The sequence below is a fragment of the Stegostoma tigrinum genome, chromosome 29 (assembly GCF_030684315.1).
Source record: "Stegostoma tigrinum isolate sSteTig4 chromosome 29, sSteTig4.hap1, whole genome shotgun sequence".
Lineage (NCBI taxonomy): Eukaryota > Metazoa > Chordata > Chondrichthyes > Orectolobiformes > Stegostomatidae > Stegostoma > Stegostoma tigrinum.
The window spans coordinates 32,108,589-32,128,840 of record NC_081382.1 but is presented as its reverse complement, the minus strand read 5'-3'; the positions used below and the strand labels follow the sequence as shown (position 1 = coordinate 32,128,840).

At 41.6% G+C, this 20,252-nt stretch overlaps 2 protein-coding genes across 4 annotated transcripts in view; one reads left to right on the top strand and one right to left on the bottom strand.

The window, feature by feature from the left end:
- The window catches only part of LOC125465344 (tetratricopeptide repeat protein 16-like), a 41,046-nt gene that overhangs the window by 19,915 nt on the left and 879 nt on the right, over window positions 1–20,252 (top strand). For 2 of the 3 annotated variants that reach the window (XM_059638359.1, XM_059638361.1), the window contains 6 exons: window positions 786–1,000; window positions 4,003–4,247; window positions 6,213–6,354; window positions 10,749–10,914; window positions 15,655–15,797; window positions 19,857–19,989. In XM_059638359.1, coding sequence (XP_059494342.1) covers window positions 786–1,000; window positions 4,003–4,247; window positions 6,213–6,354; window positions 10,749–10,914; window positions 15,655–15,797; window positions 19,857–19,989 — 1,044 coding nt within the window. The remainder of the gene's footprint in view (window positions 1–785; window positions 1,001–4,002; window positions 4,248–6,212; window positions 6,355–10,748; window positions 10,915–15,654; window positions 15,798–19,856; window positions 19,990–20,252) is intronic. The other variant, XM_059638360.1, reaches the window with a different exon arrangement.
- LOC125465345 (torsin-2A-like) overlaps window positions 3,933–20,252 on the bottom strand; it is a 37,138-nt gene continuing 20,818 nt past the window's right edge. The window contains exons 5-6 of the mRNA XM_059638362.1: window positions 7,718–7,807; window positions 3,933–4,577 (exon numbers count right to left, since the gene is read on the bottom strand). Coding sequence (XP_059494345.1) covers window positions 7,731–7,807 — 77 coding nt within the window. The 3' untranslated portion in view covers window positions 3,933–4,577; window positions 7,718–7,730. The remainder of the gene's footprint in view (window positions 4,578–7,717; window positions 7,808–20,252) is intronic.

Sequence of the window (20,252 nt, the reverse complement as noted above, 5' to 3'; positions counted from 1 at the left end):
TTTATTGTATTATGGTGCCGTATTATGTGGAGCAAGTCATTTTTGCTACTCTTCAATATATTCATATTTCACCTGTTTCCCATGAGTTAGATTCTATTTCTTCACACAATGCGTGTCCAGTGTGAAAAAAGCTAGGTGCTAATTTAACTAATCACTTTAAACCTGAGATTGATATATACTTGCTAACCAAAACTGTTTTTGTTTTACATTATTTGTTATGGAGCACAATCATCACTGCTAACAGCAGCACCTGATTGCCCCTGAGAAGGTAGTGGTGAGCTGCCGTCTCAACCACCATTTGCAGTGGACGTGTTTCCTGTGCCGGCTTGCTATGACTGAGTAGCTTGCTGGGCCATTTCAGAGGGCAGTGAGGAGTCAATCACTTAAGGAGGGTCTGGACTCACATTGTGTGTTTGCCAAACTGGATAAGGAGAGCGGTGTTTCTCTGCTCTCTAAGGATATTAGTGAACCAGGCTTTTTTTGTTAACAACAATCCAGTAATTTCAAGATGAGGCCAACATTTTATTTCACATGAATTGATGAAGTTTAAATTCTGTAAAGGGATATGGAGCCAAGGCAGGTGGATAGGGTTAAGATGCTGATTAGCCATGATCACATTGAAAAGTGGGACAGGCTTGATGGGCTGAAAAGCCTCCTCCTGTTTTTCTGAAACTCCAAGTATTCATCATGACCATGGAGTTTGTATTTGCACTTTGTTACTTGTGATTACATTTATTGCATCATGCATATGAAATGTGACCTTTTTTTAATCACCCTGACAACAGATAGCTAATTGTTATCAAGATGTTAGTAGTGCCCTGGCTTTGGATCCGAACCATCAGGAGGCGTTATCACTAATGGTTACTCTGGCAAGTAGAGCGGAAGATGCAAAGGCACGAGCGATTAATAAATCTCTGATCGGCAACTTAAAGAGTGCTCTGGACAACATCAATGAAGCTATCAACAATAACCCCAATAAAGCAGACTATTTTGTCTTCAGGTACAACTGTCAAAAGCAAACAAGGAATTAGTTAATGCAATGGGTTTGTTTATTCAGTCTTTTGTTTAACAAGTCCAGACTATAAACTCATAAATCTGTCATAAAAGATCAATAACATTTTAAGTTTTAACACTTTAAAAACATATTTAACCTAGACCATCAATCAATGAAATTATGAAGAAATACATCAAAAGATATAATTGTTATGGGAAATAAACAACACGGATAATAAACATTCCTTTTCAAGCCAGTAAATCATATTTGCTCTTCTACATTTATATTTTATATTTTTTCATTCATTCATGAGAGACAGATGTTGCTGACTAGGTCTCTGATTGTCAATCCCTAAGGATATGCTTTGGAGAAGTTGACAGTGAACTGCCTTTCTGAACTGCTGCAATGTCAGTACACCCTCAGATCTGTTAAGGAGGGAGTTCCCGGATTTTGACCCAAAGACCGTGACAGAAAAGCCATATAGCTCCTAATTAGGCTGGTGCATGGCTTGGAGGGAATCTTGCAGAACAGAGTGCCGAATACGGTGTTACAGCTGCAGAGAAGTATCAGCTCTAATAGACGAGAGGTCTGTTCATAAGTCTGATTACAGCAGGGAAGAAGCTGTTCTGTATTCAGTTGGTATGTGTTTTCAAACGTTTGTATCTTCTGCCCAATGAAAGAGGGTGGAAGACAGTATAACCTGGGTGGGAGGGATCCTTAATTATGTTAGCTGCTTTCCCGAGGCAGCAAGAATTATAGATAAAATCAATGGATGGGAGACTGGTTTTCATGATGAACTGGTTTTCTGTGTTCACAACTCTCTGATTTCTTGCGGTCTTGGGCAGTGCAGTTGCTCTTTAAATCTGTGATGCATCCGGACAGATTAGACTCGATTCCCTACAGTGTGGAAGCAGGCTCCTTCGGCCTAACAAGTCCACACCACCCCTTGAAGTATCCCACCCAGACCCATCCCCCGATAACACACACACACACAACCCTGAACACTACGGGCAATTTAGCATGGCCAATCCACCTAGCCTGCACATCTTTGAACTGTGGGAGGAAACCGGAGCACCCGGAGTAAACCCACGCAGACACGAGGAGAATGTGCAAACTCCGCACAGATAGTTACCTCAGGCTGGAATCGAACCAGGTCCCTGGCGCTGTGAGATTGCAGTGCTAACCACTGAGCCACGGTGCCGCCCCAGATAGGATACTTTTTATGGTGCATCTATAGAAATTGTAAAGGTTTATTGTGGACATGCCGATTATCCTTTGCATTCTGAGGAAATAGAGGCACTGGTGGGCTTTTTTTGACTGTAGCATCCATGTGGATGGACCAAGACAGATTGTTGCTGATATTCCTAGGAAACTATCCTGGCCCATCAAAATTATTGGCACCAATAATACCTTTATTTCAAGAATTGAACATAGAAGTCACTGTTATGAAGCTAATACCCTTAGCTCTGAATTTTGGATCCAGCACTGTTATACTTTGAGATGTCTAAGATTAATGTCTTAAGAACAAAGTTATGATTTTTATAAACTCCAGTTGAAATCCAACCTTTGGAAAAACAGTTCCTACTCCACCAACACAACATCAATTGCATACAATCTCTACACTTACGGGCTCCCTAAATTGGTGGAAATTATTGGCATGTAGATTTAGAATTAGAAGCAGGAACAGAGAAATTAACTCAGCTCCTTGATAATAAAGTGTGAAGCTGGATGAACACAGCAGGCCAAGCAGCATCTCAGGAGCACAAAAGCTGACGTTTCGGGCCTAGAAAGGGTCTAGGCCCGAAACGTCAGCTTTGGTGCTCCTGAGATGCTGCTTGGCCTGCTGTGTTCATCCAGCTCACACTTTATTATCTTGGATTCTCCAGCATCAGCAGTTCCCATTATCTGAGCTCCTTGAGCCTTGTCTGCCATTCAGCAAGGATTGCTCAAACCCCTTTAATATAGAACATTAAGCTGGGACCCTGGATTACTAGCCAAAGACATAGAAACAAATTCCTACAGTGTGGAAGCAGGCCACTTGGCCCATCAAGTCCACACTGGCCGTTCAAACAGCATCTCACCCCTTCCCTGTAACCTTACATTCCACGTGGTGAACCCACCCAACCTACACATCTTTGGAATGTGGGAGGGAACCACAGCACCCAGAGGAAACCGATGCAGACACAGGGAGAATGTGCAAACTCCACAGATTGGAATCAAACCCAAGTCCCTGATGCTGTGAGACCGCAGTGCTAACCACTGAGCCATTATGCTGCCCCCATTTGATCACTGTTCCACCTGTTAGCTGGACAGTTTTGTATCCAAACCAATATGCTATGCCATACACCATGAACTTATATTTTCCTGTCTAATGTTGATGTGGTACTTTGTCAAATCCCTTCTGGAAAACTAAACCTAGTACGTCTGTTGTTTTCCCTTTATCACCAGCATATGGCCAAACATGATTTCTCTTTCACAGAATCATGTTGACTCTGCCTGATCTTTGGAACTTTTCTAGGTACCCTACTGTAAAGTCTTTTAGTAATAATTCCTAACATCTTACCTATGGCAGGCATAAATCTTGTAATTTCATGTTCTAATATTTCCTTTCATGTATAAAGAAGTTGCTTTTGTTGTTTTCCATTTAAATGGGGCATTCGCAGAACCTAAAGAATGTTGGTGATTTAAAACCAGTGCGTCACTATTTCACTAGCCACGTGCTTTAAGATGCTAGGTTGGAGTCCATAGAGAGCAAGAATTTATTGGTCTGCAGCTCCAACAATTTGCTTAGTACAAGTTCTGCAATGATTGCAATTTTCTTGAATTTCTCTCTCCCTTTAATTTTGAATAAATTTTATGCTAATATTGTTTGCAATCTGGAATATAATACAAAAGTTTTAATGATTTATACATTATAATCAACCATCTGATCCCACATTATTATTTTTCTTAAATTTTGTCCTTTGCATTTTATCATCCTTTAGTTCTGTTTTACTTTCAATCCTTAGGGGAACCCTGTATAGGAAACTCAAGAATTTTAATGCAGCTATTGACGACTACCTCTTTGTCTTGGATAAAGTAAGCACGACAGAGAGTGACACCTACCTGGACACTCAGAAACAACTCCTTCTAACATACAATGACTTTGCAGTGCACTGTTACCACAAAGGGTTTATCGAGGAGGCGATTATTCTCTTAAACCTGTGTATTAGGGGAGAAAAGCAGCAAAAGGGGCTGTATATTAACCGAGGAGGTAAGGAATATTTCTTTTGTGTTCCTGATGACACTTGCTCTAAGGGAGAGTGTGGTTTGCAGGGATCTGCAACTGCAAAGATTTCATTCACTTCAGAGTACACTAAATGAGCTAAGTTAAAGGGAAACACCTAGATTTGTCAGCTTGAGGTAGGGAGAATGTTGTTTCCACTGGTGGTTCTCACAGTTTTGGAAATAACAGTGACCAAATTCCATTTTGTCAAAATGTCGGTTTGTCACTTTCAATCATTTTAACATTTTCTGAAGATGATGTCAGTTTTTTTGTCTCGAAGTCTGTTTCTATACAGATGAAAGCAATTCAGCTATAGGTCTGTAAAAAATAGCAACAAGTTGTGTACCATAACTAACGTACTCAAAAGATCATAATGAAATATATTGCACAACCACCTAATTACTGTTTCAGTATTAGAAGATCCAAAATGAATGGAATACAAACTATTTGCTGTAACTCGTTTAAGCAACTAAAAGTCCACCTGAACATGTTCCTGTTACTCCTTACACTCCTTTGCATTTGACTCAAATAGATAATAGCATGTTGAATTTTGGAATGTGTTTTGTACTTCTGAGTTTGAAATGTCCCGTGAGTGTTTGCACATCACTAGATAAACGTAGTAATTAAACATCAAAGAATCACATTTTGAGTGTAACAGAAAATTCAATAAAGAGATCTAGGTGATGTAAATGTTAATATGAGCTGTAAATAAATTCTAATCATCTGAATCCCAAGATTAGATTACAGATTTAAATTATTCCCAGATGTACTTTTGTCAATTTTGCATAAGATGGCAATGTCCAATTTGTTTTATTTATAGAGTGTATTTTTTTGCACAGTAAAGGAGTTTATTAACTTGTACCAGGCCCTTTATCCCCACCTCACCCGCCCACAATCTAAGTTTGAATGCTGCTAGAATGCTGCCTCACACTGGATAAAATGAGTAGTGTTCCCAGTTCCCCAAGATACTAACCACAGGATGTTCCTTAGCAGGAAAGGTATCAAGACGCCTGATAATTAGAAAGAGAACAATTTTATCAAAGTCATCTACATTCTGAGGTACTTTCACAGCATTTTCTTTGCTCCCGCCCCTTCACCTCCGGAATCACTTTTAAATCCTCTCCACAAACTCTCTCATCTCTTTACCTTCTTTGTGAGGTGGACTATTGGCAGCTCAGGAGGAAGGTGACAAGGTAATTGGTGAGGCAGATCACGATGAAAATAAGTTTAGTGTTGACAAAAGTGAAACATTACATTTTTGGAGAAAGAATAAGAACAGAAAATAAATATAGACTAAATCATAAAAGTTTTAAAGACAGTAGAGTAGACATAAGAATTCAAATACAGTTGAAGTTGAAGGATGCTGATAAACATTGAACAAATATATTATGAGACCCTATGTTAAAGTAGGTGTGTAGGGAACAAATGTAGAAAGGTAATAACTCTATACAAACTATTGGTTATAATGCAGTTTGGGTGACTTTCTCTAAGCAGACCCCAGCCTACTCATTTCCGTTAACTTCTCTAGCCTGACAGCTGTCCGAGATGTCAGCACACACCTCTAGTTCTGGCTTCTAGTGCAATCATAATTGCTCCGCTAATTAGTCTCTGCACCCTCATTTGCTTTTGTCCCAAGCTCCGAAACTCTCTCCTCATACCTGTCTGCCTCTCCACCTGGCTTCCCTCCTTTAGGACACTTCTCAAACTCCCAGATCATTGGCCAAAGCCTTCACACCTCATGACCTTATGTGGCATGGAGCCTTTCTTGGATTTGTACAGTGCTGCTGTGAAGTGCCTTGGGAAGTATCGTTAGGTTAAGTTAGCAGCTGTGTAAATTTTTGTTGTCACGCCCTTGAACGGAATGTTTATAAACATAGAGATATCAGTGTGAATGTTGTTTAATGATGTTGAGTGGTTTTTCTTGATGAAATGCCTGGTTTGTTTTTCATTCAGATTGTTTCCTCAAGCAGTGTAACCTGGATTTTGCACTATTGGACTATGAGCAAGCTTATGAGCTGGACCCTGCGGACTGGCGTGTAAAAATCCGCATCGCTGCGATAAACAACGAGAAAGGCCTAATGGAACATCAGAACGGGTATTTGTATCTTCCCTTCAACAAATGATGAATCTCCCTTCAGTGCATGTCATAGTGACAGCAACATGCAATCTCAATCTGTGTGCAGTGTGTGTCTAGCTCTGTGCTGGAAGTTACCTCAGGAATATACCTTTTTCTCTGTTACTGACTTTTTGGTTCTGCCTTTCTCTGGGAATTTACCAATTTCAGATTCTAAGGTAAAGTGTCAGATTGCGCACAGATGTTACCAGATCTGGAGTGGAAAACAGCTCGATAATACAAACCAAATTCAGCATTAGTAACCATTTCTGATAGCTGTAGGAAATCAGATGGGTTTCAGTAGGCCATTATAACATTGCTTTTTCAAAATATGGCCAGGTTTTGCCATGGGGAGTGATAATGATCTGGCTTCTCAGGAGGAGGCCACTTAATTTCGAGCCTGCATCCTCATCCAATAACATCATGGTTGATCTGATTGTAACCTCAAATCCACCTTCCCTTATTAACCTGTCAGTCCCTTGCTTAACAAGAATCTGTCTACCTCTGCCTTAAATATATTCACATCCTCTATGTCCACACCTTTTCAGAGAGTTCCAAAGACTTAACGACCTTAGGAGAGAAAAGCATCTACCTAACTTCTTTTAAATGGGCAATTCCTGATTTTTAAGCAGTGATCCCTGGTTCTAGATTCTTCCACAAGAAGAAACATATTCTCCACATCTGCCCTGTCCTACCCTATCATTCAGGTATTTATATGTTTCAATCAAATTGCCTCTTATTCTTCTAAACTCCAGCAAATACCAGCCTTACCTGTCCAACCTTTCCTCATTAAAAAAATCCCTGCCTATTCCAGCTACTGATCCAGTAATGCTTCTCCAAACTGCCACCAATGCATTTACCTCCTTCCTCAAATAAGGTGACTTATACCGTACACAGTACTCCAGAAGCGGTCTCACCAATGCCTTTTATAGCTTAAGCATAACCTCCTACTTTTGTATTTAATTCCCCTCCTAATAAATTATAACATTCTATTAGCTTTCCTACTTACTTGCTGCACCTGCTCACTGCAGCTTTTGTGATTCATGCATGAGGACTCCCAGATCCCTCAGCATCTCAGAATCCCCTAGTATTTAGACAACAGGCTTTTAAAAAAATTCTTACTAACAGAATGGACAATTTCACATTATACTCCATTTCCCACATCATTGCTCACTCGCTTATCCTATCACTATCGCTTTTTAATCTCTTTGTATCCTCTTCAAACATACTTCACGAATTATTTTTGTGTTGTGAGCAAATTTGACAACTATACGTTACATCCCTCCATCCCTGATCCCTGTGGTACATTGCATCTTGCCAACCTGAAAAAAAAATGTATACCTACTCTGTGTTTGCTGTTACACAGCCAATCTTCGATCTCTGCCAAATGTAATCCCCTCACACCAGTGCTGGCCAACCTTGTAGCATAGGGAGGCTAAAACAATAAACATGAACTTCATCAAAAAACAACAAAGGCAATAAAGTGATAAATTTAAATGAATAATTTTAGAAATGACTATTACAAAGTGCCAAGCAGCAATGCTTCATTATAAAGCCAGTTTTGGCTAAGAAGCAGAGCTGGAGAAAGAGAGAGAATCAGCCCCGATTCATGACCACCAGGAAGTGGATAGTGACAGAGGCTGAGCTAGAGAGAGAGGCTAATCTTACATTGATCTTGCATACCTCTAATGAGGCAGATTCCACATGAAAGTGAGGTCCAGGAGTGAGTTAACTTACAGCCCGTAGTTTCCTCCTGTCACACTCCTTTTCCCTGTGTTGCTCCCCTTTCCCTTTCCCACACTCCTTTCCCTTTCCGCCTTTCTGACCTCTTCCCTTGGTTTTATACGTTCCCTCTTCTCTCTTACTCCTCTCACTCACTCCGCTCTGTTAACTTCAAGATGCACCTTTTTACTGCAAAATTTCATCAATCTTTAAAAGAAGCTTTGTTTTTTTAAAGAACAAATCTTGCTCAGGAAGTGAAAGACCATGAACAGGAGACCTGTTTCAGAAAGCTGTTGAAAATGCATCGCGGCTGCAGCCGAGTGCCAAGGCAATGCCACAGGTCTCCAAGATGACATTCTGCTACAAGAGCTTCAATTTGTACCACTAGGCCAGAGTGGAGGGCAGTATATACCCAGGAACAGCCAAACTTCACAGCAACTCAAGAGGGCCAGGACATAGGCGCCTGGGCACTGTTTCTGCACTGCCGAACCCTTCCTCCAGGCTTCTTATGGGGGCGCAAAGCAGTTCCTACCCACCCCTGCTCAGGTGTTCAGTAGGGGTAACCTGGACTGGCATTCCCTGACCAGATCTCACTGTGAAGGCCAGCACAGCAGATAGTAATCTACCTTCCTGGCCTCGCTAACGAGGCAGACAACCTCAGATTTGTTCACATTATACTTCAGTTGTGATGCATTTTCCCACTCTTTCAACTTGTTCCAAATCACACCAAAGCATCTTTGTATTCTCCTCACCTCTCACCCTCATACTCAGCTTTCTTCCAGCAGCAAGGTATTTACGTTTAGCTTCCTTATCTAAATCACTAATATACACTGAAAGCAGGGATCCAAGCACTGATCCCTGTGGCACCCAATAGTCACTGTCTAATACTTAAAGAAAAGACTGGTTTATTTCTACTCTGTTTCCTGTCTGCCAATGAATTCTCTATCCACGTCAGGATGTGACTTTATTCCTTCTTATTCCCCCATCTTCAGTGATGTCCCACACTCAGTTAGTTCATTCATTCTCCAGCCCTCACTCTCCTCCAGACAAGTTGTAGCATCCTCATACCTATTGGACATACCTATTGCATGGCCCCCCACGCTCTGGGTTCCCCTAGCTGCCTCGTCACAGACTTACACGCTTGTTCCTTTATATTGACCAAATTAGGTGATCCAACCCTTAAGTGGCATGACTGCCCCCTGGTACAAATGGTTCAGATAACCTTCCATCTCCCTAATGCATTGCTGTGTCTGTAGATCACTTTCCAGTTCTTCAAGTCTGATCCATAGCTGCTCAGACTTCACATCCTTGCTGCAGGCGGTCAAAATCTCCCCACCCCCGGCCTCATCCCATGACCAACCCTCCCTCTCATCCCTGCCTCCTTGACCTGTCCGTCTTCTCTCCCACCTATCCACTCCTCCCACCTCACTGACTAATCCTCACCAGTGCCTACCTGCACGCACCTGATCACCATCCCACCTACCTTACTCAGCCCCACCCATCCTCCTTCTCATCTCCCTGACCTGTCACAACCCTGTCCATCTTCTCTCCCACCTGTCTGCCCCATCCATCCCACTGACCAATCCCCACCACTCTCTACCTGCATTCACCTATCACCATCCAACTTACCTTCCCCAGCCCTACCCTTCCTCTCTCTACTTACTTTACGCTTCCTTCCACCTCCCCCAATTTCTGGAGAAGGGTCCTGACTCGAAACATCAGCTTTCCTGCCCCTCCAGCTCCACACTGTGTTATCTCTGACTTCAGCATCAGCAGTTCTTACTATCTCTTGCTGTGTTTGCTTTGCACCAAACTTAGATTTACAGGAGCAGTCACATATTGCAACTATGACACATTATCTATTTTGCTATCCTTAATGTGTTCTTAGAAACTACTTAATTTTTGCATTAAACTTTGTACTTTTTTAATACGTTTTATTAACCTTACCACCAGCAGCTATACTAATTTGAGCCTTCGGGATAGAATAAACCTTAATCACTTGGCAGATAATCACCCGTTAATAAGCTCCTTCTCCTGTGGCAGAGTACGAATCAGTTCCTGGAGGTTGCTGAGCAAAAAGGAACACAACACCTCTTTTCCTTCCTTCACTTAACTCTCTGAAGTGTTTGAATCTGCCACTCCATTGCACTGTGGTACCATGGCTTGAATGTTTCTTTTATTTGTTCACGGGATGTGGGTGTGGCTGGCTGTCCCATTATTTATTACCCATCCCGAATCGTCCTTGAGTGGCTTGCTCAGCCACTTGAGATAGGAGTTAAAAGCCAATCATGTTCCTCTGCATCTGAAGTTACGTGTAGGCCAGACCAGGTAAAAATGGCAGTTTCCTTCACAAAAAAGCATTGGGAAATCAGATGGGTTTTCATACCAACCTCTGATAGTTGTTATCGTCGCCATCACTGATGCTGCCTTCTTATTCTAGATTTTATCAGTTGAATTCAACTAAATGTGGGTTTTATGTCCTTTGCCATTGTGGGGTTATAGCTGTTGATGCAGTGTTCTCAGAGCTTTGCTACTATGTGAGGCAACAACAATATTCCATTTCCCCATTTTGCTTATGTGGCTGAACATTTCTTTGCACTTTAGAAGTAATGTTGAAAACAGGTTAGGTTTTCTTTTGTTTCATTTGGAACCAGGAACTATCAGCAGGCCGAGCAGCAATTTACCAGCGCCATTGAGAGCAACCCACAGGTATCCCAGTACTACCTTCATAGGGCAAAAACACGAGCAAATCTGCAGCAAATGTCTGGTTCCCAGGAAGATGCGATCATCTCATTGCTGTTGGATGTAAGGAATAAAGAGGTAACATTTCAGGTCAGATTTATACATGTAGCTGTGTGTTTATGTGAGAGTCGATCCGAACAATCGCTGCAAGGAGTATTTTAATGTGGAGAGGCAGCTTCTGCATGGCATTGGGTGACCAGGTAACTTTCCTGCTCTTACTTCCTGTTATAGTCATGTCAGAAAGTCTTTTTGTTTCTTTCTATTCATTCAAAGGATGTGGGTATAATTGACCAAACTGTCATTTACTTCCCATCCCTAATTGCCCAGAGGACAGTTAAGAGTGAACCACATCACTCTGGGTTTGGAGTCACATGTAGGACAGACCAGGTAAAGACAGCAGTTTCCTTTCCTGAAGGACATTAGTGTGTCGGGGGGATTTCCCCAACAATTGACAACTGTTTCAAGACTCTTAAGTCTAAACTTCTTTTGAATTTAAATTCCACCGTCTGCCATGGCAATGTTCAAACCCAGGTCCCCAGAACATTACCTGGGTTTTTGGATTAATAATCTAATGATAATGCCACTAGCCCATCAGCTTCCCTTAACCAGATTGATACTTTACCTGTTTGGTTGCATTATAACACACCTTCCATTTTGTTTCATAGAACATAGAACATTACAGTGCAGTACAGGCCCTTTGGCCCTCGATGTTGTGCCGACCTGTGAAACCAATCTAAAGCCCATCTAACCTACACTATTCCATTATCGTCCATATGTTTATCCAATGACCATTTAAATGTCCTTAAAGTTGACGAGTCTACTACTGTTGCAGGCAGGGCTTTCCACATCCTTACTACTCTCTGAATAAAGAAACTACCTCTGACTTCTGTCCTATATCTATCACCCTTCAATTTAAACCTATGTCCCCTCTTGCTAGCCATCACCATCCGAGGAAAAAGGCTCTCACTGTTCAGCCTATCTAATCCTCTGATCATCTTGTTTGTCTCTATTAAGTCGCCTCTTAACCTTCTTCTCTCTAATGAAAACAGCCTCAAGTCCCTCAGCCTTTCCTCATAAGACCTTCCCTCCATACCAGGCAACGTCCTGGTAAATATCCTCTGCACCCTTTCCAAAGCTTCCACATCCTTCCTATAATGCGGTGACCAGAACTGTACACAATACTCCCAAGTGCGGCCGCACCAGAGTTTTGTACAATTGCAACATGACCTCCATGGCTCCGAAACTCAATCCCTCTACCAATAAAACCTAACACACCGTACACCTTCTTAATAACCCTGTCAACCTGGGTGGCAACTTTCAGGGATCAATGCACATGGGCAGCGAGATCTCTCTGCTCATCCACACTACCAAGAATCTTACCATTAGCCCAGTACTCTGTGTTCCTGTTACTCCTTCCAGAGTGAATCACATCACACTTTTCTGCATTAAACTCCATTTGCCACCTCTCAGCCCAGCTCTGCAGCTTATCTATGTCCCTCTGTAACCTGCAATATCCTTCCACACTATCCACAACTCCACCAACTTTACTGTCATCCGCAAATTTACTAACCCATCCTTTTACGCCCTCATCCAGGTCATTTATAAAAATGACAAACAGCAGTGGCCCCAAAGCAGATCCTTGCAGTACACCTGAACTCCAGGATGAACGTTTCCCATCAACCACCACCCTCTGTCTTCTTACAGCTAGCCAATTTCTGATCCAAACCGCTAAATCACCCTCAATCCCATGCCTCCGTATTTTCTGCAATAGCCTACTGTGAGGAACCTTGTCAAACGCTTTACTGAAGTCCATATATACCACACCAACCGCTTTACCCTCATCCACCTGTTTGGTCACCTTCTCAAAAATGTATTCATAACTTTTATCAAAATTGATTACAAAACATTTTTGACTTGAATGTTACAATATTTGCAAGAAAGTTCAACTAATTCCAAATAGCATGTTCCACATGATATGATACTGATGAATTTAATTAAACAATACACTTTGTGTCAGGTGTGCAGCTTGAGTATAGAACCATTTCAAATGGAAATTACAGTAAGTGCAATTGCTATGAAATCTCTTATATAGCCTGTTTCTCTCTGAAGCACATTAATACATTTTCAATACTCTTGCGTTACACAGCAAATTCTTTATAAGGCACACAGCCTGAAGCGTTCTAGTATCCAGGCCCTCTGTAGATTTTATCTGAAGGGCGTCAGGCAGTGACTATTCCCCATTGCAACTCTGTGGTGGCTGCCTCCAAGCTTTAGTAAATCCTTCAGCATGTAGTCCCGATTCTTGGAATGTGTTTGTCTGCAAATTCAATCAAGGACAACTCTAGGAACACTAGCGGGTTTTGAGCAGATCAAAGAGCATCTTTCCTTGAGAACATTTTGTCCATGCACAGTTGAGGTTTGTCTTGGTATGTGTCCCTGTGAACATGCTGTGGAACACAGAGACGTGCATCATGGATCAGCTCACCCTCAGTGAATATCACTGAACTTCTCTGCAAAGAGGTGGTCATATTTCCACAAGGAGGTTGACAACAATCGTTTCCCTACCTTAGCCACCTTGAGGGAATGTGCAGAGAGGAGTAAGATTCTGGCTTGACTGCCCAACAAGTCCTGTGGGTGGACTTGAATTTGGAATTTGTGGCCCTGAGGTAGAGATGCTAACTCAGTACACCTCAAGATTTCCCTTAACAGTATCACGCGCAGTAACATTGACAGAATTAAACACTAATCCAAAACCGATCTACTGTGTATCAGATTTTTTGCATCCACAGTAGTTCCTGTCTATATTCTTTAAGATAGATGTTCAAATAACAGCCATGTTTGTAGAACTCAGATCTCACTGTGTGGAAATTGGTGGCTGGTTATGCCTGTATAACAAATTGCCTGGGCTTCTTGAGAAAAATTTCGGGACTCCTTGGAAACATGATAAGGCACTGAATGAATGGAAGATTTTCTTTCTAGGGGGTTGCAGCAGTTTTCAAGATTTATTTATGCCGTAATAAAAATTCCTACAACCTTGGGAATTGCCGTCTTTTTACTACTTATAAAAAAAGTCACTTTTGGCAATAAAATTGTTTAGAATGTCCTTTTGATCAAAAGGAGCTAATTTGATTGGTAAATTGTTTATTCTTGTTGCAAACTTTCTTTTGTTTCACTTGAAAAATGCAAAGTACACCACCGTAATGAGAGTTAATGTTTCATTTATTTAACCAAGCATTTAGTTTGCTGCAGACACTTTCATCTTTATAACCAACAAAAGAGTCAACTTCCACAAGCAAGCTTCTCCCTGTAGCCTAAAAACCATACTGTTAGCCAAATGAGCCATCAGGCTGCAGGATACATAATTGATCATTTTTTAACATTAATGTACAGACAAAATAAAAATACAGTAAGCCATCGTACCTTCTGATGGCGGTGTAGTAGTAATGTTGCTGAATAATAAATCAAGGCTAGTTTCTTAGAGACATGAGTTCAAACTCTAATACAGCAGCTGAGAGAATTTTAATCCAATTAACTGATAAATCTGGACTAAATTCCAAGCCTAATTTCTATTACCTTTTTAGGAGGAAATCTGCCACCCTTATCATGTGTACCCTCTGTGTGAATGCAGACACACATGCCAGACTCGCTAACTGCCCTTTGAAATGGCCTTGCTGGCCACTGAGTTCATGGACTACTAGTGATGGCATGTTCACACGCCAAGCATAAACAAAAACTAGAACCTACCAACAGTAATCACCACAAAGTGTATATGGCAAACTGCAAATCATCTTCATTATGAAGAAGATTAGCAGAGTCAAGATTAAAACAAAACTCACAAATCTCCTTATAGCACCTTTCTGTTGGCCTTCATACAGTTTTTGTTAATTTTTTGGGTTATATTCTTGCTTTTCATACTGATACAAAGGAATATAATTATTGCCTACAAATAAGTGGAGTTTACCCGAAGTAAAACACTTGTACTGTTAAATTAATCGAACAGTTGGATTTTGTAGGTATCAAGGTTGTCTCCCAGAAAGTGGTTGTTTTCGTACATTTTTAGGTATGGCCAAAGTGCGAAACAGTGCCAGCAGGACTCTCTGGTATGCTATTAGATGCTAATAAATAATTGATGGCCTGCAGGTCAATACTCATTACTTCGCTTGCCTCTGTATCTTCCATCACATTGTTAAGCAAGCTGCACAAACAGAGGTCAGAGGTTAAAAATTAATAATTGATACAAAGGACAGAAAGACTGTGATTTTTGTACATTGGGAAATGTGCTTTGGAAGGAGACAAAATGTCAGTTAAAAACTGATAGAGTTGTCACATCCAACGTAAACGGTGAAGCAAGTTCAGTGGGCTGAATGGCCTCCTCCCATACCTACACAATTCCATCCCTTTGAAGCAGCAGCCATACACCACTCTGGGTCGTGGACTCAGTCCACTGTCTCACAGAGATAACGCTGCTTTTATCCAGTTGCCCAGATAATCATCTTAAAACGGTAAGATATTAGACATGTTTTAGTCCATAGGGTGAAAGCTTGCCCAACATCATAAAAAATATTTAATTTGGAGATTTGTTAATGCACAAGAATGGATAGATTGCAATTCAAATTCAAGATATTTAAAATAATTCTAGTAAATTCTTTCTTGAGATTCAAGTTTATATGGCTTCTTCATTCATATTTGGAAATTGCATTGACTGCAATAAGACAGATAATTTAAAGTTAAGTCTTGGTTAATGGTCTCCATTTGTTCGAATCTATTATTCGTGGTGGCAGTTGGATTAATTCCTCTCTATCTTTCTCTTCTGTTTAGGTTATTCCACTTTTAACACACCTCTTCCCTGGAAAATCCAGAGATGAGATTTTGGCCAGTAAAATTGTAGCATCTGCAAGAGCAAAGCTAAATGCTAGCCTCCATCCCTTTGCATCTTCTGCCACAAAAAATCTTCAGGCAAGGTAAAACGCTGGGTTTCATTGTGGTAACAAGTAGATTGAAGTTATTCCAAAAAGGTTATTCCAAAATGAGGTAGACATCCAAACAAGCTACAAAGACCATTTGCATCCAAAGCATATCAAAAATCTTTCTTCCAAAGGACAGTCCCATAATGAAACAAGCTTCCACAAGCGTAGACTCAGAGACTGTTTCGTAGAGCATCTGCGCTTTGTACACAACAGCACCTTCCGGTTGCCAACCATTTTAACACCCCCTCTCACTTCCTGGATGACATGTCCATCCTTGGCCTCCTCCAGTGTCACAATGATGCCACACTGAAACTAAAGGAGCAACACCTCATATTCTGCCTTGGGAGCGTACAGCCCAATGGCCTAAACATGGAATTCACCAATTTTAAAATCTCCCCAACCCCGGCCTTATCCCATGTCCAACCTTCCCTCTCATCCCCACCTTCTTGACCTGACACTATCTGTTGATGTTCTCTCCCACCTATCTGCCCCACCCATCCCACTGATCCCAATCCCCACACCCCCCCCCACCATCCACCTATCGCCACCTCACCTTTATTCAGCCTCACCCATCCTCCCTCTCGTCTCCCTGACCTGACACAACCTGTCCATCGTCTCTCCCACCTATCCACCCCATCCATACCACCCACTCCCTACCTGCACTCCCCTATCACCATCCCACCTATTTTCCCAGCCCCAGCCCTCCTTCTCTATTTATTTCCCAGTTCCCTTCCCCCTCCCCCGTTTCTGAAGAAGTGTCCCGACCCGAAACATCAACTTTCCTTCTCCTCTGATGCTGCCTGGCCTGCTACGTTTCTCCAGCTCCACATCGTGTTGTCTCTGACTCCAGCATCTGCAGTTCTTGCCAATAGTCCATTGATATCCTGTGTTTTCATCAAACAAGCCCCCTGATGTTTCCTGACAGAAGCCCAAGTATCTCCTTTCAGGCGTTAATGATATTGAACTTAAGGACATGATATTGAGCTTAAGGACATCCCAAGTACTGTAGAGACTTCCTTTCTGTTCTTCATTGAAGTTTGAAAGTTGGAATCTGTCTCATTCACTTGGATCCCTCAGAGCTTTGACATTGCCCCTTTGTGGACAATCTTGTGCTGTATCCATGTTTCAGAGCCAGTTTGATGGACATGACTAAATTAATAAGTTGCTGGCTTATTAGAGTTAGCCTCTCTAGAGTAGGAAGGTCTGTCTCCCACTACACCAGTCAACTAGTTTTACATCAAAACAAGGCACAGCCAAATGCAGGTTTAACGTTGCTTGAAGATCAAACCTGAGATAAATATAAGCTTCCAGATGCAGTCCTATGCCGTATAGCTGCGAGCCCTCCCATAATATTTTCGGCATAATTTTCAACAGCTAAAGTTTGAAACTGCTTACCATAGGATATTTTACTGTCTGCACTTGTTAACTTTGTTGCTGTTTCAATATTTTGTACAGCCTGTACTCATCTGTTTCCAGTGTCTAACTCTGGTTAACCAATGGCAGCTTTTGGGCGCCATAATATTTTCACCAGCATATTACAAAACTAAGTTTTCACAAGGCCAACAGGTGTTTTCTCCTGACTTACAGGAAATAAAACTTTGCTGTTGGGCCTCTTGTGGTGCAGGAATAGTGCCACTGCCTCTGAACCAGGAGGCCCATGTTCAAGTCCCACCTGCTCTAAAAAGTTGTAATTCCATCTAAATGGTACACTACCACACTGCTGAAGGGTTTATTCATCAGCAAGCTTCTATTCTTTGACTTCTTGATTCACATCATATGGTTGTGTCCTATTTATTTGGCCAACCTCAACCTCTCCACCAAGCGAGAGGATTTTTCTTTTGTCCAGATGCCGATGTGAGCACCCAAAAGCAAAGTTCAACTTCAGCTACGCAAAGGAGCAGACATAGTTATTCATAAAGAACAGGGTGTCATTAATAATTAGTAACAGCGATGCAGGTCAACAAAGTAGTCTGCATTTCATTCTCTCTCCAGGTTATTGCAACATTTTTAACCCACTCCACCCAAGCAACTCAGTAAAATTTCCTCAAAATGTTGGTCAGTGTTGCCCAGCTGTTATGAGTTGAAGTGTCGTGGAAGCGTATATTTTGGACATATAACTCAGTGTAGCACTGACAGCATTGTCAGGGAAGCTGTTTCTGAGATCAAAGTGTTCCCTGGCATCAATAATCCACCAATAATCGCTGACTGCACATGCTCGCCCCTGGGTTTTCTCATTCTGCATAAGCGCAGTAAAACCGTCCTTTAAAAAACATTAAAAGCATCTACTTGGCTTGACACTTTTTTACATATAGCAATATATTCTTTCATTGAATTCTTTTAATTTTTGTGTTTGCTAGCTCCTTATCAATCTTCTTAAAATGTGTCTTGTGTCAGTAGTTGCAGGCTTCTGAGATGTGCCTTTAAACTGAGGCCAGTTTGGGTTGATGAGCACAGACGTTGTGACGTTTGAACAAGAGTGCTTGAGGTGTCCCAGCCAGTGTTTGTCTCTCAAATATCACCAGCATAAACAAATAAATGAACTCACTGTTCTCTCCTTAATTGTGTCCTAAAATGCACATTGCGATCTCTTTTCAGCTTTAATACATATTGGTCTTTACCCCATAAAAACGATATATCTCAAAGACTGTTTTCATGTAACCTTTCTAAATCGGAATCAACACAAGTTAACATTTTTTTTAAACCTGTTTTTCCCATCATTCATGAATTCCTGATGCCCACATACAGTAACAGTGGCAATGGGCTAGAATTTTTTCTGTCGGAAGTTGAGAGTCTGTGGAATTCCTTGCCACAGAGAGCTGTGGGGGAAACGTCCTTGTGTGTATATATAAGGCTGGATGAGGGCGTAGAAGGATGGGTTAGTAAATTTGCAGACGACACTAAGGTCAGTGGAGTTGTGGATAGAGACGAAGGATGCTGTAGGTTGCAGAGAGACATAGATAAGCTGCAGAGCTGGGCTGAGAGGTGGCAAATGGAGTTTAATGCAGACAAGTGTGAGGTGATGCACTTTGGTAGGAGTAACCGGAAGGCAAAGTACAGGGCTAATGGTAAGATTCTTAGTAGTGTAGATGAGCAGAGAGATCTAGGTGTCCACGTACACAGATTCTTGAAAGTTGCCACCCAGGTTGACAGGGCTGTTAAGAAGGCATACAGTATTTTAGCTTTTATTAATAGAGGCATCGAGTTCTGGAACCAAGATGTTATGGTGAAGCTGTACAAAACTCTGGTGCGGCTGCACTTGGAGTATTGCATACAGTTCTGGTCACTGCATTATAAGAAGGATGTGGAAGCTTTGGAAAGGGTGCAGAAGAGATTTACTAGGATGTTGCCTGGTATGGAGGGAAAGTCTTACGAGGAAAGGCTGAGGGACTTGAGGCTGTTTTCATTAGAGAGAAGGTTGAGGTGTGACTTAATTGAAACATATAAAATAATCAGAGGGTTAGATAGGGTGGATAGGGAGAGCCTTTTTCCTAGCATGGTGATGGTGAGCACAAGGGGGCATAGCTTTAAATTGAGGGATGAAAGATATAGGACAGATGTCAGAGGTAGTTTCTTTACTCAGAGTAGTAAGGGAATGAAACGCTTTGCCTGCAACGGTAGTAGATTCGCCAACTTTAGGTACATTTAAGTCGTCATTGGATAAGAATATGGACGTACATGGAATAGTGTAGGTTAGATGGGCTTGAGATCGGTATGACAGGTTGGCACAACATCGAGGGCCGAAGGGCCTGTACTTTGCTGTAATGTTCTATGTTCTAGATAGATTCTTGATAATAGGGGAATCAAGGGTTCTGGGGAAAGGACAGGAAAGTGGTTGTGAGGAATGTTGGATCAGCCATGGTAGAGCAGGGTCCAGGGACCAAATGGGGCTATTCCTGTTCCTATTTCTTACGGCTTTATGGTTTGACAAGCAGAAGATTGGAATAACAGCAGGTTCTGGCAGGGTAACGTTCAAATCATGTTGAGCTCATTTTTTTTAACTCAGGGATGTGGAAGTAAATTAATTCAATTTTCAGTGCTTTGTTAATATTGCAGAGGGATCCTCACAACAAATCAAGCCCATGAGAATGTAGACAGAAACAAAGATGTGCAGAAGGCAGCATCTGATTTTGCACCATGTATAAAAGAAGCAGATTTGTACAAAGAAATTGTAGCAAGAAAGAAAATGGTAAGTGCAATTTGAACGGTCAGTCTCTGAGAAGACATTATTAACTGTGCAACAGGTGCTAAAACCTAAAAAATATCATAACCCCAACACATTCGACTGCTCTCACTTGCCTTCTTGAGAACGAACAATTTAATTGTCCAACAGCTGTAGTATTTTGGACAAGTCTGAGCACTACTCTTCCAAAACAGCAGGAAGTCTTTGGAGAGGATACTTAAGGCATATCCTACCGCAAAGGTAAAGTTGCCATTTTCCCAGAAGACCAT